At 47.1% G+C, this 24,156-nt stretch overlaps 2 protein-coding genes and 1 pseudogene across 3 annotated transcripts; 2 read left to right on the top strand and 1 right to left on the bottom strand.

Moving 5' to 3' along the window:
- Positions 1–980: 980 nt before the first annotated feature.
- On the top strand, positions 981–4,542 carry CD70 (CD70 molecule; the record flags this gene model as incomplete). The annotated part of the gene is made up of 3 exons (XM_080674399.1): positions 981–1,148; positions 1,967–2,009; positions 4,154–4,542. The coding sequence occupies 3 exons, from the start codon at positions 981–983 to the stop codon at positions 4,540–4,542; spliced, it is 600 nt and encodes a 199-aa protein (XP_080530525.1).
- A 6,551-nt stretch (positions 4,543–11,093) lies between these two features.
- Positions 11,094–12,034, top strand: LOC308250967 (ADP/ATP translocase 2-like; the record flags this gene model as incomplete). The annotated part of the gene is given in 2 exon segments (XM_080673950.1): positions 11,094–11,779; positions 11,783–12,034. Coding segments are annotated over 2 exon segments (891 nt in total). The 5' UTR covers positions 11,094–11,140.
- A 10,615-nt stretch (positions 12,035–22,649) lies between these two features.
- LOC308251714 (migration and invasion-inhibitory protein-like) lies at positions 22,650–23,781 on the bottom strand (annotated as a pseudogene). Its single transcript has 2 exons — positions 22,762–23,781; positions 22,650–22,661 (listed from the first exon to the last, which is right to left on the bottom strand). The product of its transcript is annotated as a migration and invasion-inhibitory protein-like (transcript).
- Between the last annotated feature and the right edge of the window lie 375 nt (positions 23,782–24,156).

The following is a 24,156-nucleotide window of genomic DNA, read 5'->3' as shown; positions in this document are numbered from 1 at the left end:
TGGGAGGCAATAATGTGTCTCTCTCACATCGATACCTCTCTCTCTCTCTCTCTCTCTCTCTCTCTCTCTCTCTCTCTCTCACACACACACACACACACACATACACACACACACACACTCCCTCTCTCTCCCTCCCTCTTTCTCTCCCTCCTTTCCACTCTCTATAAAAATTAATAGAAAACATATCCTTGATGCCTGGCCAGCATGGCTCAGTGGTTGAGCATCAACCTATGAACCAGGAGGTCATGGTTCAATTCCCAGTCAGGGCATATGATCCCTAGTAGGGGGCATGCAGGAGGTAGCCAATCAATGATTCTCTTTCATCATTGATGTTTCTATCTCTCTCTCCTTCTCCCTTCCTCTCTGAAATCAATAAAAATATTTTTTTAAAAATATATATCCTCGGGTGAGGATTAACAAGAACAGGTGGACTCCAAGGACCAAGGGGAAGAGAAAACTGAAGGGTCATGTGGGGTGTTTATAAGATCAAGACAGGAAGGGACAATTCATCTCCTTCTACTCTCTTCCTTTTGGGCAGGTGAGCCATATGGTCCCATCAGGTGTGGCCCCACTGTGTGCCAGGGAGGCTGGGAAGATGGAGAGTAACACGTGGCTGTTTGGGGATCCCCTCCTCAACCCCCACTATCTGGGTGCTTGCTGTGCCCCAGTGCCCAGCACAGAATCTGGTCTATAGTAGATACTCCAGTGGAGGTGTGTTGAGTGAGGGAGTGAGTGGAAGGTAACCATGGAGAGTGAGCATGGGAAGATGGAAAACAGGCAACTCCCTGGTCCAAGGGGGCTTCAGAAGCGGCGGGAAGTTCCCTGCACTGGGAGAGCTCAAGTCCTGCCCCTTGGCTGGGGCTTCCCCACAGTGGGGCGTGGTGAGCCCTTGGCAAGTTGTGGCAGGCCCGGGCCTCAGAGCTTCCAGTGCTGAAGTTCATTTCCCCCTGAGTGAGGCACCACGCAGGCAGAAGCCCACCATGGAGATGGCGGAGGAGGGTTATGCCCGCCGGCTGTGCCACCTGCTCATGGCGCCTGTTCTGCGGGTGGCTTTGCCGCTGTCTTTGCCGCTCTCTCTCCTTGGCCTGGTAATCTATGTCCTCTGCTGCCAGCACCCGGCGCAGCAGCACCTACTCCAGCCATCTGAGGTAAATCGAGAATGAAAGAGATTCGCACCAGTGAATTTTCTGGGGAGCTCGGGGACCTCCAGGTGGCCCCCGGCTTGGCTTGTCGGGGTGTGGAGGGCAGATGGGCAACCCTGGAGAGAATCAGAGGCGGGGGAACCAGCTGGAGAGCAGACTGACAGAAAGATTACCAACAACAACAAAAAGACAAAGCCAGAATGATGGCTCAAATCAGCGAGGAAAAGAAATCTGGTTGGGAAGAGACAGCAGGAGGTAGAGACTGAAGCAGGGATGTAAGGCGGACAGGCAAGGCTGCCCAGGGGTCTGGGCTCCGCCCGGTCCTGCAGGAGGTAAATCCCGTGTGGGGATCTCACGATGGCTGGCTGCATCTGGGAAAGGTACATGGGACCTGTCGCAGACAATGAATCACTGGCTTTGGTGTTCCCCCAGCAGGCTGACTCAGAGGCTGCTGGGGGCTTCACAAAGCTGGAAGGGATGGTTGGGGTCGGGGGCAGGCAATGACAGGAGGAACCCCACCTGTTCACCTAAGAGCCCAGGATGCCCGCCACAGAGATGGCCTCGGGGGCTGGGCAGGGGGCTCTGCAGTGGAGAGAGGTAGCTATGCATCCCACCCCCTCTCGCATTATGTCCAGGAAACTCAAGTTCTTGAAGGTTTGTTTCTTGTGCTCCAGGCTGATTCTCACATACTTCCTCTTTACGGGGTTGTGTGTGTGTGTGTGTGTTTATAAAATTCACAAGTCAGCCCTTGAGATAAAGGGGAAAGAGCAGGCTGGGCAGTGCAGAGAGGGGCTCTGATTGCCCTGTTTTCTCTTTTCTTCCAGTGGGACGTAGCTGAGCTCCAGCTGAACCACACAGGAGAACAGGGTAAAGTGTGAGTGTGTCTCGGTGTGAGTGCATGCGTGCGTGTGTGAAAGAGAGAGAAAGAGAAAATGAGAAAGAAAGGGAGAGAGAGAAGAAGGAAGGAAGGAAGGAAGGGAGGGAAGGAGGGAGGGAAGGAGGGAGGGAGGGAGGGAGGGAGGGAGGGAGGGAGGAACCAGACCAAGAGAAAGGGAAAGAAAGAAAATAGGGGTGAGAGAAATAAGAAATAGAAAGGGAGAGGAAGAAAAAGAATGAGAACGAGAAAGAAAGAATAAAGAGAAAGAGAGAGATGGGACAGTGTGATCCTGGGTGTGTGCTACCTTGCTCTTTCCCTCTGTCCTTCACATTTTATCTTCCCAAAACAACTAAAACCCACTAACAGCAATTGCTAACATTCCTTCCTTCGTTCCACAAACAGCTGAGCACCTGCTGTGAGCCAGGCACTGTTCTAGGTGCCACCATAAGGAAGAGAAGAGACAAAAAAAAAAGCCCTGCCTTTTCTTCTACTCCAGAAAAGGATGGAGCGTGCCAAGGAAAGCACATGTAGGATGTTTCAAAGAAAAATCAAGTGGCGGGATCAGGAGATGAGCAAGGGAGTTGTTAGGTGGTTTCCTCACACCCTCTCTGCACCCCTTATCCTGCCGTCCCCAGCGTTTTGAGGGCTGTATTCATTCCATTTTGCAGTGCAGGGATCCCTGTTCCTTTTCATTCAGGCCATTTGCTGTCCAGGCTGTGATAAGAGCACACCACACACTTAGCCATGTCCTCCCTCACCTGGTGGACTCTGGGGTCTCTATCTAAATCAGATATCATTGACATGTAACATATTAGTTCCGAGTGTACACCATAATGATGCGATATTTGTAAATGTTGTGATATGATCACCTCAGTAAGTCTAGTTAACATCCATCACCTCACATAGTTAGCAATTGTTTTTCTTGTGATGAGAACTTTTAAGATCTACTCTTTTAGCAATTCTTTTTAAAATATATTTTATTGATTTTTTACAGAGAGGAAGGGAGAGGGATAGAGAGCTAGAAACATGGATGAGAGAGAAACATCGATCAGCTGCTTCCCGAACACCCCCCACTGATAATGTGCCTGCAACCAAGGTACATGCCCTTGACCGGAATTGAATCTGGGACCCTTCAGTCCACAGGCCAATGCTCTATCCACTGAGCCAAATTTAGCAATTTTTAAATATACAATACAGTATTATTGTATAAAAACTAGAGATCCGGTGCACAAATTCATGCACCAGTGGGGTCCCTCAGCCTGGTCTGTGGGATCGGGCCGAAACCGGCTCTCTGACATCATCTGAGGGATCCTGGATTGCAAGAGGGTGCAGGCCAGGCTGAGGGACCCCACCAGTGCATAATCAGGGCCAGGAAGGGACTTGGGAGGTTGACCAGCTGGGGAGGGACCATGGAAGAGCTTCAGGGCATGTCCGGCCTGTCTTGCTCAGTCCCGATCAGCTGGACCCCAGCAGCAAGCTAACCTACCAGTTGGAGCGTCTGTCTCCTGGTGGTCAGTGCACGTCATAGCGTGCAGTTGAGCGGCCTTAGCATATCATTAGCATATTACACTTTGGTTGAACGGACAACCGGATACTTAGCATATTAGGCTTTTATTATACAGGATATGTACATAGTTGCCATGCTGTAATAAGATCCCCAGGACATTTTTATAATTGGAAGTTTGCACCTTTTAACTACCTTCCCTCATTTTGCACTCCCACCTCTGGCAACCACCAATTTATGAGTTCATTGGGTTTTTGTTTGTTTGTTTATTTTTAGATTCCATGTATAAGTGAAGTCGTATGATACTTGTCTTTCTCTGTCTGGCTCGTTTTATTTAGCATAATGCCTTCAAGGTCCATCCATGTTGTCTCAATGACAGGATTTCCTTCTCTTTTATGGCATAATAATATTTGTGTGTGTGTGTGTGTATGATGTTTTAATCCATTCATCCATCAATAAGGGCCCATTCAGGAAGGCTGTATCCTCATGACCTAATCACTCCCAAAGGCCCCACCTCCTAAAATCATAACCTTGAGGATTAGGTGTCAACATAAAAATTTTGGACAGTCAGTCGACAGCCCTCATTATCCCTAAACTGCCATCCTTCCACCCCCAACCCTCTGCCTCCAGGACTGCGGCAGGACCCCAGGCTGCACTGGCAGGGGGGCCCAGCACTGGGCCGCTCCTTCCTGCATGGACCACAGCTGGACAACGGGCAGCTGCGTGTCCAGCGTGATGGCATCTATAGGCTGCACATCCAGGTGACACTAACCAACTGCTCCTCCTCCGTGAAGAACACTGTGTCCCGCAGGGCCATCCTGGCGGTGGGCATCTGCTCCCCAGCTGTGCGCAGCATTAGCCTGCTTCGTCTCAACTTCCACCTCAGCTGCACTGTCTCCTCCCAGCGCCTGACATACCTGGCCCACGGGGACACTCTCTGCACCAACCTCACTCTGCCGCTGCTACCATCCCAAAATTCTGATGAGACATTTTTTGGGGTTCAGTGGGTGCACCCCTGACTGCTATTCCTCCTCACTTAGATTTTTGGAAAAAATTGTTCTCAAGCAATTGAAATGATACCCCTCCCCCAGGAACTGGATTTTCAGGTCATTTCACTAAGGACATTTCTTTTTCTGAAGACCACATTTCACTTGTGGTGACTACATTCCATTTTCCTCTGGGTAGGCAGGAAGAAGTCCTTTAAAAACATCTGACTCCCATCACTGGGTGCTGGAGCCATCCAGGCTCAGCCCCCTGGTGTGGGGATGATTGAATAAATTCATAGTCCCTCATCCCTCTGGCCTCCTGCATTCCCCCTTCAGGGATCTAACACTCTTTTTTTTCCGTTAATTGTTTAATACACTATTAAATATGATTTATAATAAAAATATAAACGTGGTTGCATGATTCTTCCTTTCCTTAGCACTAACTCTATACTGTAAGGCCTCTGCATTATACAAACACGTGGTGCCCCATCCTTCCAGGGGCAAGCCCAGACACAGTTCGGCTTTCTTTCGAAAGATGTCATCTGGACTCTCAGACTCAAATACAGGCTGAAACTAACACAGGAAACATCCCATCATATTTGGTGCTTGCCCAAAGTCAGTTTTATTCTATTGGTTTTTGTTCTAACGGTTGTTTTGAGAAAAAGCATGTTGCAGGAGAACAAGAGCAGCAGCTTTTCATTGACTACAGGTGGCAGTTGGGGTTTTTGTTTTGTTTTGTTTTGTTTTAAATAAACCACGAATGAATGTCTTTCTTCCTGCTCTGCAAATTGAGATAGATGGTATTTTCACATTTCCCCCTTCATATCAAGACCTTTCTTTGAAAACATCCCTGATCAGTGTCTGATTATTTATTTATTTATTTATTAATCAACTGCTTTTCTTCCTTTCTGTGTCCCTCAGAGCCAGGAAGGACCTTTCCCAAGAATCATGCCCCTCAAGGAGAGGGCAGGGGGTGATTGGCAACCATAGCGGCCACATTTGAGCAACAAGGAAGGTAGAAGAAGGGGCTCTCGGGAATTTTCTAGTTTAAGTTTGTATTTTGTCTAAGTGTAAGCATTGAAAGTCATTTTGAAGCACTGGGCTATCATCACTCTATTTTTAAAATTTTTTTTTTTAATCCTCACCCAAGGATACTTTTCCCATTTATTTATTTTATTTATTTGTTTGTTTGTTTGTTTGTTTTAGAGAGAGAGAGTGGAAGAGAGAGGGAAACACAGAAAGAATGAAGCAAGAGAAACACATTGATTGGTTGCTTCCTGCATGGCTTGGGCTGGGGAGGAACCTGCAACTGAGGTACATACGTACATACCCTTGACGGAAATTGAACTCAGGTCCCTTTGGTCCGCAGGCCGACACTCTATCCACTGAGCCAAACTGGCTAGGGCCACTCTACTTTTGTATCATGTCTGCAGAGCCTCAAATATAATAAGTAAAATTTTTAAATGATTATGCAAAATAAAATTAAAAGCAATATGCCAATCTGGTGTGGCTCAGTGGATGAGTGTTGACCTATGAACCAGGAGGTCATAGTTCAATTCCATGTTGGGGCACATGCCTGTGTTACAGGCTCAATCCCCAGTGGAGGCCACGCAGGAGGCAGCTAATCAATGATTCTCTCTCATTGATGTTCCTATCTCTTTCTCCCTCTCCCTTCCTCTCTGAAATAAATAAAAAAATTATATTTAAAAAAATTAAAAGCAATATGACAAATCCAGTTTGTATGATGATTCATTCTAAACCAAGATCTGAAGGTTGCTAACTCAGCAAATCAAAGGACTATGGAGAATCAGGTGAAATTTTTTGTAACTGTCTACTGAAAAACAGAATCAACTAGGTATTCCATCACCAAAAAGGATTCACTGGGGTGGGAGGATTGTAGTCTAGTGTGTGCGAAGACATGGTGGGTCACATGCACACAATGAACTGGACAAAGATGGAGAAGTACTTAAAGAAGGAAGTTCAGGTTACAGCCATAGAGCTTTGTTGTCAGCACAGAGTTCTTCCCGTGCAGTTCCCATAACACAGTGCGAGAACTCCTCCCCTAAGCTCTAGCTCCTCCCATAGACCCACCTGACAAGATGTCCAGCTTCAAGTCTCTGTCATAATTTTTATCATAACCAATGGGATTGTTAAATTTACGTAGTTGAGTTTCTACTTCCCCAGAGGACTTTATCCAAATGCAACAAATAGCCCAGCCGGCATGGCTCAGAGGTTGAGTACTGACCTATGAACTAGGAGGTCACGGTTCTATTCCAGGTCAGGGGGCATGCCTGGGTTGTGAGCTCAATCCCCAGTGTGGGGCATGCAGGAGGCAGCCAATCCATAATTCTCTCTCATCATTGATGTTTCTATCTCTCTCTCCCTCTTCCTTACTCTCTGAAATCAATAAAAATATATTTTTAAAAATGCAACAAGTAGTGTTTGCATACACCTCCTTGTTCAGCAAGCAAATAAGAGCTATTCTGCTGTCTAGACACATTTTGGCTAAGAAGTCGAGTGATCTTTATTGGGCAGCCATTGCATTGGCAGTGGAATCAGCAATGTCTCCTAATGTCAAAGAGAGATTTCTGTGCATATGTTCATTAGCACAGGAGGGGAAAATGCCCTTCCCAGGGGATAGGAGATAGAATCATGTTTTTCCTGAGAGTTCTCTCTCTTTCATCAATGTTTCTAACCTCTCTCTCCCTTCCTCTCTCTCTAAAATCAATAAAAACTTATTAAAAGAGTAGCCAGAGGGTGAATATAGGGCTCCCTCAATATTCAGCCAAGGCTCAAACATTGTATTATTACATATCAAAAGATTACCCAGATATGTGAGTCTGACAGCAAGCCAGCAAATGGTCCAAATGGTCTCATTTATGTTGGCTGCTTATAATATATATATATATATATATATATATATATATATATATATATATATATATATATCTCCTATCTAATAAAAGAGTAATATGCAAATTGACCATCACTCCAACACACAAAGATGGCTGCCCCCATGTGGTCAAAGATGCCTGCCCCCATGTGGACACAAGATGGCCACCACAAGATGGCCAGCAGGGGAGGGCAGTTGGGAGGGACCAGGCCTGCAAGGGAGGGCAGTTGTGGGCAATAAGGCTAGCAGAGGAGGGCAGTTGGGAGGGACCAGGCCTGCAAGGGAGGGCAATTGGGGGCGATCAAGCCTGCAGGGGAGGGCAGTTAGGGGTGACCAGGCTGGCAGAGGAGGGAAGTTGGGGGCGACCAGGCCTGCAGGGAAGGGCAGTTGAGGGGGACCAGGCTTGCAGGGGAGGGCAGTTAGGGGTGACCAGGCCTGCAGGGGAGGGCAGTTAGGGGCAAACAGGCTGGCAGGGGAGCAGTTAGACATCAATAAGGGTGGCAGAGGAGTGGTTAGGGGGTGATCAGGCTGGCAGGCAGAAGCAGTTAGGGGCAATCAGGAAGGCAGGCAGGTGAGCAGTTGGGAGCTAGCAGTCCTGGATTGTGAGAGGGATGTCCGACTGCCCATTTAGGCCTGATTCCAGTAGGATCAGGCCTAAACGGGCAGTCGGACATCCCTCGAGGGGTCCCAGATTGGAGAGGGTGCAGGCTGGGCTGAGGGACACCCCCCCTGCACGAATTTCATGCACTGGGCCTCTAGTGTGTGTGTGTGTGTGTGTGTGTGTGTGTGTGTGTGTCTGAGATGGGTCTTGATTTCCCATTCCAATGTTGGGTTAAATTGAAGCAAAAGACAGTGATATGTGGAATTAGTTTTCTAAACTTATAAGAGGAACCTACAGGACAGTTTAGGCATGCAATGGCATTTGGGATTCTGGCAAAATTACTTACAGGGCAAATTAAGGGGTCATAACTGTCATGGACTGAAAGAAGTTTTGGGTGGGCTCGATTTGCTCTGTAGGTACCAGCACCTGTTTGCTCAGCAGCCTCGGAATGATTTGGGGGTCTTCTTTGGATTCCAGTTCTAATAATCAAGTAATATTAACCTTAAACTGGGCAAAAAGCAATTGTATTTAAGAAAAGCAAAATATGTTCATTCAGGAATGGCAGAGGAATTACAGTTCAAGATAAGCAGACTACGATGGACTATAGCAAGTCTAAGGAGACAAAGAGAAGGTCAGTTTTTTGGATTTGGGGAGAAAATTGAGGAGGGTTGTTTAGAACAAAAAGTCATTGGAGGATGCCCAGCTGGTGTGGCTCAGTGGTTGAGCATCGACCTATGAACTAGGAGGTCAGGGTTCGATTCCCAGTCAGGGCACATGCCAGGGTTGCGGGCTCGATCCCCAATGTGGGGCATGCAGGAGGCAGCTGATCAATGATTATCTCTCATCATTGATGTTTCTATCTTTCTCTCCATCTCCCTTCTTTTCTGAAATCAATAAAAATGTATTTTTTAAAAAAAAAAAAAAGTCATTGGAGGAGAACAAGAGCAGCTTTTTGTTGGTTGCAAGTGGTGGAAGGTCTATTGTACTGAGGTATGTAGGAATCTTCTTCCTTCCTGCTGACTATGAAAATTGAGGTGAATGGTACAGGCATGGGAGCTCTCCCTCCATGGCTTCCCTGACTCCACTTTGGAATCAAATTTCCTTATTCATTTTTCACATGAAATGTTCACAAGTAATCTAAACATGATTGCTAAGAACAGGTGAATTAAATAAGTGAGATAAAGTTTATAAGTAACCTTTTCGACAACTATTATGTTTTTACCAGTGTCCCGGTACACAGATTCGTGGACATCAAAAGGAAATTAATTTGAAGAAATATTTTAATATCGCTATTTGTCCTTTCCCTATAATAGAAGTGTCAACCAAATTCACAATCAACGATGACAGATCAAAACACATGTGTGCGATTGGCGTCAGCAAGAGTTTTATATGTATCACGCATGCGCAAGTCGACTTAGCCTTTTATATATCTACACTAATAAAAGAGAAAGATGCAAATTAACCATACCTTCGCAGCACCCACCAGCCAATCAGGAGTGAGTATGCAAATTAACCCAACAAAGATGGAAGGTGAATTTGCATACACAGGCGCCAAGTGGCCAGGGGATGGGCGCCAAGCCCGCAGCCTCCCAGGACCACCGCTGGCCGAGGAGGTGAGGGCAGCGGCGCCAAGCCCCACCCGCAGGGTCCCTGAACTATCGCAGGCATGGGGTTGCTGAGACCCAGGCCAGGCCTCTGGCCACAGATCTACAGCTTCATGGAGACTGACTCTACCAGGCTGCCCAGAGGCCATGTGGCTGGGCCGCAGGGTGCCTGTTCAAGATGTGACACAGAGAGGAGGTGCGGGAGGAAATCCAGAAAATGAAATGTGGGGATTTAAGACTCACTTCCTTTGAGCTTTGTCCTTCTTGGTCTTGGTCCTTTTCTTTCGGGCCTGGAGCACAAGCACTGCAGGAGAGAGGGATGGGTGAAGGCCCAATGTGGAAGAAAGGAGATGACCCAGGTGAGGGTGGAGACCTAGCAGAGGCGCAAGGCCCGACTGCAGGGCTGCCTGAGGAGCAGCTCCAGGGCGAGCACCAAGGCTTTGGCGAAGGGTTCCAGAGCAGTGCCACACTGTCCCTCTATGAGGACACCCCACACAGGCACTGCCTTCACCAGCAGGCTCTGGGCAACATCTGCAAATGCTACTGCAACCTCTAACATTCTGGGCAAAGAAATGACCCTGTGCCCCTCTGGGTACCAGGCTTGCTAGGAGTGTGCTGTCATCAATGCCATAAATCAAAGGCAAAAACCTGGCAAGGCAGGGTGCACCGGAGGGGACTCCGGCCGGGGCAGGGGGCCGGCGGGCAGGGATCTGCCTGGCCTGCAGAGAGAGAGGTTCTGCAGTGGCCCCAAGATGTGGGTGGGCCCGGCCGGGGATCAAGGGGCATGGAAGGACGGCCACCCGGGTGGAGGGGCAAGGACCCACAGCCCTGAGGCGGGGGTTGAAGGGCACTGCTCTGCAGGGACCTGACTGGCTGACACGATTCAGAGAAGCTCCCGGCGCTAACCCGCTAACCGGGCCTCGCGCAGGCGGCCTTCCCACCTCAGAGTCAACGACTCCTGCTCCCGCCTTGGCCCAAAAGCAAGCCCATGCCCATCCTGCCACATGCCTGCTCCATGAGTGTGAAGCCTACCACCTGCTCCAGAGAAGGGGGGGCAGTAAAGAATGGGAGCAGGGGACCGGGGAGAGGAAAGAATGTGGAGCATCCGCGATGAAGAGGTGCTTGAGAAAGAGGCTCGGAAGCCTGACAGGAAGGTTTTTTCTGTTTGCCCGGGGGGCTGCCCCTTAGGAAGGGCAGAGAGCATGGCTCTGAGGCAGCCTTGGGCAAACTACGGCCCGCGGGCCGGATCCGGCTGTTCTATCCGGTTCTCTTGCTCTCCCCTCCGTTCCTTTACTTTGAATTTATATTAGTTCACACAAACACTCCATCCATGCTTTTGTTCCGGCCCTCCGGTCCAGTTTAAGAACCCATTGTTGCCCTCGAGTCAAAAAGTTTGCCCACCCCTGGCTAACCACTATTCTGTAACTAATATAAAACCTGAACTAATACAAAATAATATTGAATGTTGCTAGAGCCCCGAAGTTCAGCCGGTTACGGTACCAGGCCTGTAGTCGCCCGCTTCTTCTTTTCAACATGACAGATGCCGCCGTGTCCTTTGCCAAGGACTTCCTGGCAGGTGGAGTGGCCGCAACCATCTCCAAGACAGCGGTAGCACCCATTGAGCGGGTCAAGCTGCTGCTGCAGGTGCAGCATGCCAGCAAGCAAATCACTGCAGATAAGCAATACAAGGGCATTATAGACTGTGTGGTCCGTATCCCCAAGGAGCAAGGAGCCCTGTCCTTCTGGCGTGGTAACCTGGCCAATGTCATCAGATACTTCCCCACCCAGGCTCTCAACTTTGCCTTCAAAGATAAATACAAGCAAATCTTCCTGGGTTGTGTGGACAAGAGACCCCAGTTTTGGCGATACTTTGCAGGGAATCTGGCATCAGGTGGTGCCGCTGGGGCTACCTCCTTGTGTTTTGTGTATCCTCTTGATTTTGCCCGTACCCGTCTAGCAGCTGATGTGGGCAAAGCTGGAGCTGAAAGGGAATTCAAAGGCCTCGGTGACTGCCTGGTTAAGATCTACAAATCTGATGTGCTTAGAGGCCTATACCAAGGCTTTAATGTGTCGGTACAGGGTATTATCATCTACCGAGCTGCCTACTTCGGTGTCTATGATACTGCAAAGGGAATGCTTCCAGATCCCAAGAATACTCACATCTTCATCAGCTAGATGATCGCACAGTCCGTCACAGCTGTGGCTGGGTTGACTTCCTATCCATTTGACACTGTTCGTCACCGCATGATGATGCAATCAGGGCTCAAAGGAACTGATATCATGTACACAGGCACACTCGACTGCTGGAGGAAGATTGCTCGTGATGGAGGCAAAGCTTTTTTCAAGGGTGCATGGTCCAATGTTCTCAGAGGCATGGGTGGTGCTTTTGTGCTTGTCTTGTATGATGAAATCAAGAAGTTCACATAAATTATTTCCTAGTCTTCCCTCCCCCAGACCCTGTGAACATATCTTGAGCATTATGTAACATATCTTGAGCATTCTTGACAGACTTTTAGTTGTCTGTTTATCAGTGGTAACTATTTACTGATTGAAAATGGGAAGCAATAATATTCATCTGACCAGTTTTCTCTTAAAGCCATTTCCATGAGGATGGTGGGACTCAATTATATTTTTTATTTCAGTCACTCCTGATAACAAATTTGAAGAAATAAAACATATCTGAAATATAAAAAAATAAAATAAAATAAAATAAATAATATTGAATGTAAAGAAATGAAAATAGGAGTGAAATTTTTATAAATTTCAGAGCTTAAATACAGGCTGTAAAGGAAGGAAGGGGAGAATAAAAATAGTCTTTTTCATTTTACCACTTTATTGTCTTTTCAGTACATGAAAAAGACAGTTGTCTTTATATTGTGCTTTTATACTTTTCTAAGTCATTATCTCATTTGAATTTCAGGGCAACTTAAAGACAAGATAATTATTCCCTCCACAATTCAAAGAAAGGAAATCTTGGTGTCTGGCCCCAACAATTCAATCGTCAAGCCCTTATTGTAAAGCAGGGTTAGTGAAATTTTCTGTGAAGGGTCATATCCTATCTAATAAAAGAGTAATATGCAAATTGACCATCACTCCAACACAAGATGGCTACCCCCTGTGGACACAAGATGGCCACCACAAGATGGCCAGCAGGGGAGGGCAGTTGGGGGCGATCAAGCCAGCAGGGGAAGGCAGTTAGGGGTGACCAGGTTGGCAGAGGAGGGAAGTTGGGAGCAACCGGGCCTGCAGGGGAGGGCAGTTGGGGGAGGACCAGGCTGGCAGGGGAGGGCAGTTAAGGGCAAACAGGCTGGCAGGGGAGCAGTTAGGTATCAATAAGGGTGGCAGGGGAGTGGTTAGGGGGTGATCAGGCTGGCAGGCAGAAGCGGTTAGGGGCAATCAGGAAGGCAGGCAGGCGAGCAGTTGGGAGCTAGCAGTCCTGGATTGTGAAAGGGATGTACGACTGCCCGTTTTGGCCCGATCCTACTGGGATTGGGCCTAACTGGGCAGTCAGACATCCCTCGAGGGGTCCCAGATTGGAGAGGGTGCAGGCTGGGCTGAAGAACACACACCCTGTGCACGAATTTCATGCACCAGGCCTCTAGTCTATACTAATAAAATCCTTGGGGGTGATCAAGCCAGCAGGGGAGGGTAGTTGGGGGCAATCAGGCCAGCAGAGGAGCAGTTAGGTGTCAATCAGGCTGTCAAGGGAGAAGTTAGGGGGCAATCAGGCTGGCAGGCGAGCGGTCCTGGATTGTGAGAGGGATATCCAACTGCCAGTTTAGACCCAATCCCTGTGGCAGTTGGACATCCACCGAGGGGTCCCAGATTGGAGAGGGTGTGGACCAGGCTGAGGAACACACCCCCCACCTCTGTGTACGAATTTCATGCACTGGGCCACTAGTATAGAATAAACTTGCTTAATTAGATCTGCTTTCTGATTTAGCTAAACTTTTTCCAGCCCAGGGAAGCTCCCCAACTTCTCTTTCAGGTAATTGTCAGCAATACAGCAATAAATATCAACACGAAGCAGATTATTATTGTAGATCATGCAGGGAGAACAAAGGGTGAAATATTCAACTGTAGTAGTGTTTGACTATATTTTGCGCAGTGAGAAAACCTGAAGTTATTTTCAAGGTCCACCATTTCTTACTTTTTTTCAGTCGGGTCACATTTCTAAACTTTCTAAATCTCTGTTTTCCGGCTAATGAAAAGAAAATAGGATTCTACTGAGTCTCCTATCTACCTACTCCAGGACTTCTGTGAGGATCAAATGAGATGATGCACATGAAAACACTTCACAGACATTTGGTTAAAGTGTAAAATGTTTGCACTTGGCTATAAAGCAAGTCAGGTTCCTGGGCTGAGGAAACTCCAAAGGGGCTAGTCTCTAGGGAGAGGAAGTCAGCATTGCTACATGACATCATTACCCAGCACCCACAGCAACTGTTTCTGGGCTGGGGTGGACTGTGGGCTGCATTTTGTGCCATGGGGTCTTGGCAGCGTTGGCTGCAATTTGGTGGGGTGTCGCTCCAGGGTGGTGGCGGGACCTGTGTCCCACTTGGGGGAAACCGAGTGTTGGTTTGCCAGTGGTGGTGCTGGCCAGTGCACATCATAGTAGCTCCTATGTTGAGCACCTGCCCCCTTGTGGTCACTGTGTGTCATAGCTACCAGTTGGACAGTTGGAAGGACACTTAGCCTTTTATATATATAGATTTTTAAAATAGTTTCAAATTAAAAATAGAGCTGCCATATGACCCAGCAAATCTGGGTATTTATCAGAAGAAAATAAAAATACTAATTTAAAAAATACCTATGCACCACTATGTTCATTAAAGCATTACTTATAGTAGCCATGATATGGAAGCAATGTAGATGCTCATTCATAGACAACTGAATATAAAGAAGATGTGCTATATATATACAATGGAGTGTTACCCAGCCATGAAATCTTGCCATTTGCAACAACATGGAGGGTCTTAGAGAATATTATGCTAAGTGAAATAAGTAAGACAAAGGCAAAACACCATAACAAATAAACAAACAAAACTGTTCTCTACAGTATCAATCAGATCCAGACAGGAAACAAATAGCACCTCCACCATGTGTAGACAAAGTACAATGTTCAACAGTCTGGCCAGGTTATGGGAACCTTCCAGGAATGGTGTGGATCCCTAGGACTAGTCACAACCTGCATGGGTTAGGGGAGGAAGCAATTACCAGACCCCAGTTTTTGTTCTCATTGTAGCAAAGGGCTACAGGAGAGGACCTGTGGCATTCAGTGAAGTGTTCAGGTACAATTTTCAAAAAGTGAAAACCATGATAGTCATACAATTATGAAATGAACACGTGTCAAAGATTTTATTCTGTTCATTAATAAAGGATTTGGTAAGGCAGGTTCAAATTCAAGGGACACAATTTATACAGTCAGTCAAAGAAACCCTAAAATAAATTTGCTAATAGATACAAAACTGATTAATGCTTGTACATGAATATATGTAGCAGTACTATTCATAATAGCTCAAAGGAGGAAACAACCCAAATCTCCATTAACTGATGAGCTCTGAAAGAAACTGTGCTACATTCATACAATAGAATATTATTCAAGCATAAGAAGGAAAGAAGCACAACACAGGCTCCAGCGTGAATGGACCTTGAAAACATGATGCTCAGTGAGAGAAGCCAGACACACAAATGAGATATCCAAAATAGACAAATCTATGGGTACAAAAAGTAGATTAGTAGTTACCAGGGCCAGGGAGGAAGAGAGAATGAGGAGGTGACAGCTAAAGAGCACAGGATATTGTTGGAGAGGCAATAAAATGCTCTAAAATCTATTGTGGTTGTATAACTGTGAAAACAGTAAAAACCACTGAGTTGTACATATTAAGTGGCTTGTAAATATGAATTAGATCTCAGCCAAACTGTTACTCTCCCCCCCCCCCCAAAAAAAAAAACAGTAGTTTAAGAAAGGCCATCCCATAATCTTTGTCTTTTCTCCTGGAAAGAATCTACATGTTCACATGTAATTTTACAATGTCTGGACTCTAATAAAATTGAAAATAGCTCATTTGAACACAGGTGCATTTTCTACTTAGATGATGTTATATGTATGGTGCTGAAACCAAAATGTGGTGGTCAGGTCCGAGTTCATTATCTTGCAAAACTGATGAATGAATTCATGGACGAAAGTGGTTAGTCGAAGCAAAGTTTATTGAGAGAAGCCAGTCCTGGAAAAGGTGCAGCTGGGACTCCAAAAACAGGCCAATGTCCAGAGCTTCTGTTCCATGTTGCAGCTGGCTGTAGTTCAGCATCCAAGCTAATTAAAGTCCATTAGTCTATGTGTGAAGGGCTACATGGCTACAATCCATGTGAGCACAGGGGAGAATATCCCCTGCAATAGGAGCCAGGAACCCAGCACACCAGACAGAGAAGAGGAAAGAGAGAGTGTTTCTCTTTGTGCAGCGGTTCTCAACCTGTGGGTCGCAACCCCTTTGGGGGCCGAAAGACCCTTTCACAGGGGTCACTTAAGACCATCGGAAAACACAGATATTTACATTACAATTCATAACAGTAGCAAAATTACAGTTATGAAGTAGCAACGAAAATAATTTTATGGTTGGGGGTCACCACAACATGAGGAACTGTATTAAAGGGTTGCGGCATTAGGAAGGTTGAGAACCACTGGTCTAGAGGTAGATATATGCTTGCTAGCTTCTGATTGGTTCTTTCAAATAATCCTGCCTTAGTAACATCCTTGGGATTGGTTACATGCCCACTGACTTGTGATTAATTATATGCAAGTTGCCTGTCTTAGCAATACCCATACATTTTTAAAGCTCAGGTCTCCCAAGGGCTCTTCTTTCCCTGCCCAGCTGTGTTGTCTTAGTAACTCCTACCAGCTGGGTTCCCTGGTTCTACTTCCTCCCCCCATGGTCCCATCCCTGACTACCTAGCTCTTCTATCTCCTTATTCCCCACTCTGATTTGAAGACCCCCCAACTGCTGTTGGGAATGGGGGCAATGACTGCTCTGGATGCTTCCAGCTGAAGAGGGATGATGCATGGGGGGGGGGGGCCTTCCATCAGAGGCAGATGATCTAAGGGATCATGGAAGATGGAGCTGTCATTTGGGGTTCCATTTCCATGACCATTTGTACTTTGATGGATTCTAGATGAGAGAGTATAAATTGAGTTAGACAATTGAGTATACAAGGGCCAAACAATAATCCTAGGAACATGCAGGCCAGCGGTCCTAAAAGGGGGAAAAGCCATGAGGTTAATGAGGGACATATACTATGGATTTGGGCCTAAATTTTAGGAGATAGAGAACATAATGCTTGTTCCCTTACCTTCACAGCCTGTTTAAGAATATCCTATGTTCTAGTATCTATTTCAAAAGTTATTAATATATATACAGTAGAAAGTATTGGCGGAGAAACCAAGATGGTGGCATAGGTAAGCACCTAAACTGCTGCCTCGCACAACAATTTAAAAACTACAACTAAAAGACAGAACGGACACCATCCAGAACCACAGGAAAGCTGGCTGAGTGAAAATTCTACAACTAGAAGGAAAGAGAAAAGCTCACAGAGAATTGGAGGTACGGCAAAGGGTCTTTGTGCGCGCAGAGAGGAAGGGCGGCTGAGAGCCTGGCTGACTTTCTCTGGCGGAAGGGGGAAGGAAGCCCCCGACAGCACTGAACCTCAGTTCTGACTGCACTGAACCCCAGTTCCGGGCGAGCCCCTGGGGACCCACGCTCTTATGGGGGGAGTCTGGACTCTCGGGCGGAGACTCGGGAGCTGGGGAAGGCAGAGGTCTACGCGTGCGCGCAAGGGCAAGGCTGACAGGAAGACAAGACTGTCTGCTCCGCCCTGAGACTCCACCCCATCCAAGCTGAGCACAGAGGCTTTTGCAATTTGGCAAGTCTAATCCTATAAGGCTGTCTCCAGCACTGAACTTCTCCCAGCGTAGACGTAGCTGATCCTTACAGCCAACTGGCCTGGAGGTCAATTCCTCCCAGTGATACCAACAACAATCAAGACTTAATTACAACAAGGCTGTACACACAGTCCTCAAAGGGGTGCACCAAGAGTGTCCACCTCAGATTAACTGGGGAGGCCGACCCACTGGGCCATATAGGAAACCTAGCACACAAATTTACCCTACCAACTCAGGGAAGCAGTGAAAATGCGGCGTCAAAGAAACAGATCACAAACGAAAGAAATGGAGGAAAACAAACGACTGGATATAGAATTCAAAACCACGGTTATAAGGCTTTTCAAGAATATCCTAGAAAAGGCCGATAAATATAACGAGACCCTCGAAGATATGAAAAAGGACCAACTAGAAATTAAACATACACTGACTGAAATAAAAAAATATTATACAGAAACCCAAAAACAGACTAGAGGAACACAAGAATCAAGTCAAAGAATTGAAATACAAAGAAGCAAAAAACACTCAACCGAAAAAGCAAAAAGAAAAAAAAATATCCAAAAAGTTGAAGATAGTGTAAGAAGACTCTGGGACAACTTCAAGCGTACCAACATCAGAATTATGGGGGTGCCAGAAGAAGAGAGAGAGCAAGATACTGAAAACCTATTTGAAGAAATAATGACCGAAAACTTCCCCCACCTGGTGAAAGAAATAGACTTACAAGTCCAGGAAGCGCACAGAACCCCAAATAAAAGGAATCCAAAGAGGACCACACCAAGACACATCATAATTAAAATGCCAAGAGCAAAAGACAAAGAGAGAATATTAAAAGCAGCAAGAGAAAAACAGTTAATTACCTACAAGGGAGCACCCATACGACTGTCAGCTGATTTCTCAACAGAAACTATGCAGGCCAGACAGGAGTGGCAAGAAATTTTCAATGTGATGAATAGCAAGAACCTACAACCAAGATTACTCTACCAAGCAAAGCTATCATTCAGAATTGAAGGGCAGATAAAGAGCTTCACAGATAAGAAAAAGCTAAAGGAGTTCATCACCACCAAACCAGTATTATATGAAATGCTGAAAGGTATTCTTAAAGAAGAGGAAGAAGAAAAAAGTAAAGATAAAAATTATGAACAACAAATACATATCTATCAACAAGTGAACCTAAAAATCAAGTGAATTAAAAACCTGAGGAACAGAATAATCTGGTGAATATAATAGAATCAGGGGCATAGAAAGGGAGTGGACTGATAATTCTCAGGGGGAATGGGGGAAGGGGGGTTCAGGAAGAGACTGGACAAAAATCATACACCTATGGATGAGGACAGTGGCGGGGGGAGGTAAGGGCAGAAGGTGGGGTGGGAACTGGGTGGAGGGGAGCTATGGGGGGAAAAAGGAGAAACAATTGTAATAATCTGATTAAAGATTTATTTAAAAAAATAAAAAATAAATATATAAAATGTCTTGATAAAAAAAAAAAAAAAGAAAGAAAGCATTGGCAATAGTACATATGTCACCCTGCCTGGCAAGAATGTAGTCTAGGGCTATTCCATGTGAGCCCATGAATCTAGTGACCTCTGAATACTTTGGTCTGGGGGTAGTCATACTGATATAAATCCTGAGTTAAGGCTTGACCAAAGAAGTGGGGACTATCTCTAAAGCCCTGGGGTAAAATAGTCCAGGCCAATTGAGTGGACTGATTTGAGGGATCTCCAAATGCAAAAAGAAGGCATCTTTGAAATCTAATACAGTAAACCATTTAGTATCTCTTAGAATTTGGACCAATAAAGTATAAGGAGTAAGAACCACAGGATGTATAGGGATAACTGACTTATTTATTAATCAGAGGTCTTGGACAAACCTCTATTCCTCATTGGGCTTCTGAACACCAGAATAGAGTGTTACATGGGCTGTTACAAGGTTTTACCAGGCCTTGGGCCTTCAAATTGTCTATTATAGTAATCCCTTCCTTGCCTCTGGTTTGAGGGATACTGTTTCTGAAATGGGAAGGAAGCTGAATCCCTGAGATGTATCTGAGTGGAGGTGGCCCTAACCACTCTGCTAACTTTACCTGGGGCAGCCTACACTTTGGGGTTCATTTTAGTTTCTACTAATGGCAGGTAGAGTACTTGTTCTGGTGCCATGTATATGGTGGTACCAAAATGAGCCAAGATGTCTCGCCCCAATAGGGGAGTTGGGCTTTCTGGTATAATCAGGAAGGCATGTGAGAAGGTGGCTCTAGTGTCAAGGAGGAAATTAATTTCCTTGCCCTCAACAGTCAGGCTTACCCAGGGCTCCTGGTGGAGACGACAGCCCATGTTGGAGCCAGTTAGGAAGGCCCCAGGACCCGTCAGTCCTGCTGCTGGACCATCTGAGATGCCAGATCAGCCCGTGGAGGCCTGTGCCCCTTTGGACAGTCTGACTTCCAGTGAGTCCCCTTGCAGGTAGGAGCTGAGGGGGTGGCTTCCTGTTTCCCCATAGGCAGTTCCTCTGGACATGCCCCTGCTGGCCACAGTTTTAGCAAGTAACCCATATCCCCTGAGACTCCGACTGATGACAGCATCTTGCAGCGTCACAACCAAGGCTGTGGCTTTCTCCCTTCCCTTGGCCTTCCTCTCCTGGGCCTCCTCTTGGTCCAGAAGCAGCTCTGAAGGTGATAAATTGCACACTGAGAACGCCACAGGCTGTGGAGGGCTGCGCAGTCCATGGCTCTCGGATCACGCGTAGCAGCCTCCGGGGCCACCTGGTCCCTCCTGGCTCCTGCCCCCCGCCCACCTCAGTCAAAGACTGAAATGACTGCTGTCAGGAGTTTGTCTAAGGTACTCTCAGGGCCAATTGCCCATTTTTGTAATTTCCTCCTAATGTGTGGTGCCACCTGAGTGACAAATTTGTCTTTTAATAAGTTGGCTCTCCATTATGCTAAGTGAAATGAGCCAGTTGAGAAAGACAAATACCATATGATTCTCACTCATATGTGGACTCTAATGAACAAACTGAACTAACAAGCAAAATAGAGATAGACTCATAGAGAGCAGGCTAACAGCATTTACTAGTAAGAGTCAGGTGATTGGGTGGGGAAGTGGAAAAATTAAGCAAAAAAAAAAAGAGAGAGAGAGAGAAAAACAAAACACTCATGGATGCAGACAACAGTGGGGTGATTGCCAAGGGAGGGGGCTGTGGGGTAAGTAGAGGAGGGCATATGGGGGATAAATGGGGATGGACAGAAACTTAGAAACTTGACTTGAGGTGGTGAACAAACAATACAGTATACAGATAATATATTGTGGAATTGTGCACTTGAAACCTGTATAATCTTGTTAACCAGTGTATGACAATAAATCAATAAAAAGGAAATAATAATAAAAAATAAGTTGGTTCTTAAAAGAGTCTGGGTACATAGAGTTGTATTTTGTCAGTGCCTCCTTGAGTCTGTCCATGAAGACCAAGGGATTATCATCCTTCCCTTGGTCTGTAGTTGACAATTTAGAGTCGTTCAAGGTCTTGGAGTGGCACCTCATTAAGTTTTGAATCTCACAAACCTGGAAATGTTTTCTATTCTAATCTGCTAGCTCATCAGCAAGCCATTTAAGGTCTTTCCAGACAATATGGTAGTGATCAATCTGATCATGGGGGAGCCCACTGGCATTTGTTAAGATGTATTCATCCCCAAACTGCTGAGTTGTATCTACAGGGACTGACCACTTCTTTGATCCCAAGAGTGTATGACTCAAAAGAAGCATTACATCCTTCACCGATAAATCAAAGGTTTGTTTCAGTTCCTGAAAAACATCTATGCACTTGTCAGGGTCATCTGAAAAACTTTCCTAAATCTATCTTAATTTGTCTTAAGTCCTGTAGGGAAAACGATACCTGGACCAAGGTAGATCCAAACTCTCCCCCTGACACTGCCTGGAGAGGGCAAAGGATAGCCAGGGACCTGGGTGGCCAAGTCCCCTTGGGTCTAGGTGGGACTGGTCCTTCCAGGGATCCTGGATAAGGAGGACAAGATAGCTCAGGTGCATTTGGTGGGCCACTAAGCCCTGTCAACTCCTTAGGGATTTCTGACTCTCTGGTACCACTTTGGGTCAATGCTGTCTGGAACCAGGGATTGATTTTGTACTGCTGACACAATTTATGATTGTCTCTTAAGGCAAAGAAGGCCTGAACATATGGGACCTCAGACCACTTCCCTTCCCTCATACAGAAAAGATCGAATGGCAAGATGGTATTATAGTCCATACTTCCCTCTGGGGGGCCATGTCTCTGTATCTGCAAGCTTATATTGAGGCAAAGCTTGAGTACAAAAGAAGATCATGCACTTTCTCTTCAGGGTTTGTGGATCAAATGAATCCCAGTTCCTCAGTATGCAATCTAGGGGGGTGCTGATCTTGGTGGTAGATGAGGAATACCCCATCTGAAAAGGCAAAATGAACAAAGAAGCAGCCAGTGCCATCTTGTTTGGGCCCTCATAAGATGTAGGGCAAGATGAAGATTGCCTGCTACATGTGCTTACCAGGGTGATCCTATCTGATTGAAGACTCTACTGCTTGTGCGCACATATGCGTGACCATATGTAAGTGCTTGTGAGACTAATCATGCTTACCAAAGAGGCCTCCTGTATTGTTTGTGCTCACATATGCATGACCACATGTGTCTGCCGGATGATCACACTTACTGAGGCGATTTTCTGCACTGCCTATGTAAATTTCCCTCAGCGAAAGAGGAACAAACACTGGTCTGATGCAGAGAGTGACCCAGTGATTGTAATGTTTCTGTAGGGCAAACCGGACCTATTAGAATGACTTAAAGCCAATTCTATGTCAAGAAAAGTTTCTTAAAATTCAAAACCTGGGAAGGTTGTCAAGCTTATTTGACTAAGACAGTATATATAAAAGACTTTTTCTTTTTCTTTTTCTTTTTTTTCTGGAGGTGCAGACAGCACTGGGCTTTATTTCCAAACACACCAGACAGAATGCCCTTACCTCCCACCCGTCAGCCCTTCTGAGCCCAGGAAGGAGACAGGCCTGGGTCCTACCCACCAGCCCCACCTAGGAGGGTGGGGCCTAAGTCCACCTCTAGCTGAGGCAGGGCAAGGCTCCCCTCTCATGGGCACCCCTGCCAGAGGGAAGAGGCTAGAGGTGATGGCAGGAGCACTGTCCTCCAAGTGGCCAGTCCTCAGGTCTTCAACCAGGATGCACGGGCGGGGCTGGGGCACCTGGGGTTCTGACCAGATAGGGGTGGGGAACGGGACCCGCACTGGCTGGGCCAGTGGGAAGGGCCAGCCAACAGCTTCTGGTGCTGGGCCTCGGAGGTGACACAGGACCAGAGGTCCAGGCTCTGGGGACCAGAGCTTTCCTTGGATTTTGGAGGGAGAATGTCCCAGCCCAGCAGACAGTGCCAGGGCAGGGCCAGTGTGTCAGAGGCCTTGAAGCTCTTCTGCCTGTGGATGCGGTAGCGGTGGGGTGGGTTCAGGATGGACTGTGGGATGCTCGCCCGGACCTGTGCTGGGTCTGCCAGTGTCTTGGGGTCCCGCTGGTCCCAGGGTGTCCTGCACAGGTGGCACGGGGTGCCAGGGTCCGAAGTAACCAGGAACAGACGCCGGTTGACGCGGTAACAGTACACACATTCGTGGTCTTCCCAGGCACTGTTGCTCTCCCGCTGGCATGGGAACTGGGGTTCGGGCTCACTGTGAATACACTCCTCCTTGTAGGTTTCCGGAACTCCTGCAGCTTCCAGAAGAAGGCCTCGGGCTTGCTGCTGATGGGCAAGCTGTTGTCCAGAGACCCTGCAATCCAGTCAGAGCCCAGGTAGGGTCTGAGGCGCCAGCTCCTCTCAGGCACTGGAGACTCCTTGTTGGAGGTCACTCTTAGCTTGGGCAGCTTTCTTTGTTGATCCTGGATGGACCTCGGGGCCTGTGCCTCCAGCTCTGCTGATTGCTCTGAGTCATTCGAGTCTGAGGTGGCCAGCAACGGTGCCATCCAGGGCCTCAGTGGGCACAGGGGCTCCTTGACAGGTGGGAGAGAGATCACCCCTCGAGCTGGCCCCGCCAGGAGAGGACATGTCGCAGGAGTCACCTTGGTTGGCATCCCGTGGGGAGGAGGTTCGCTGGGCCATTGAAGGAGTCTGAGGCTGCCTTGGCCACCAACCACGGCATGGCATCCTGCGCATCCCACAGCTGCCTCAGAAGCTCCAGGTTGAGCTGCTGCAGCTGCGCCAGGTCCTTGGTCTCCACCATCCCAGGCGTATCGTCTGGCTTCCCATAGCCGATGTCGGATGTCGCTGACTCCCTGCTATAGAATGCCCTCAGGGCTGAGTTCCAAACCCAGCTCTGCTACCAGGCTCTTGAAGGAACTCTTTCCTTTCTCCTGCCCATTCTTCCTGTTTCCTTTTAGTAAGATTCATCTTTCCCATCTCTGGCCCGAAACCTGCAGGGGCACACACCAGGGCCTCCAACTGAGCGCTTCCCCACCCCCACCCTGTCCCCAGCCTAGCTGCTCTTGACTTTTTCCTTTTTAATACACTGGAAAAGGATTAAACAAATTCCGTATTAGCTTACTTTAGATTCATTTATCTAATTAAATGTATTATTCAGGGGTTTACCTTCAATTGT

Source organism: Plecotus auritus, assembly GCF_963455305.1.
Source record: "Plecotus auritus genome assembly, chromosome: 6".
NCBI classification, from domain to species: Eukaryota; Metazoa; Chordata; class Mammalia; order Chiroptera; family Vespertilionidae; genus Plecotus; species Plecotus auritus.
The sequence above is the reverse complement of the archived record's forward strand: the minus strand, read 5'-3'. Positions and strand labels throughout refer to the sequence as shown.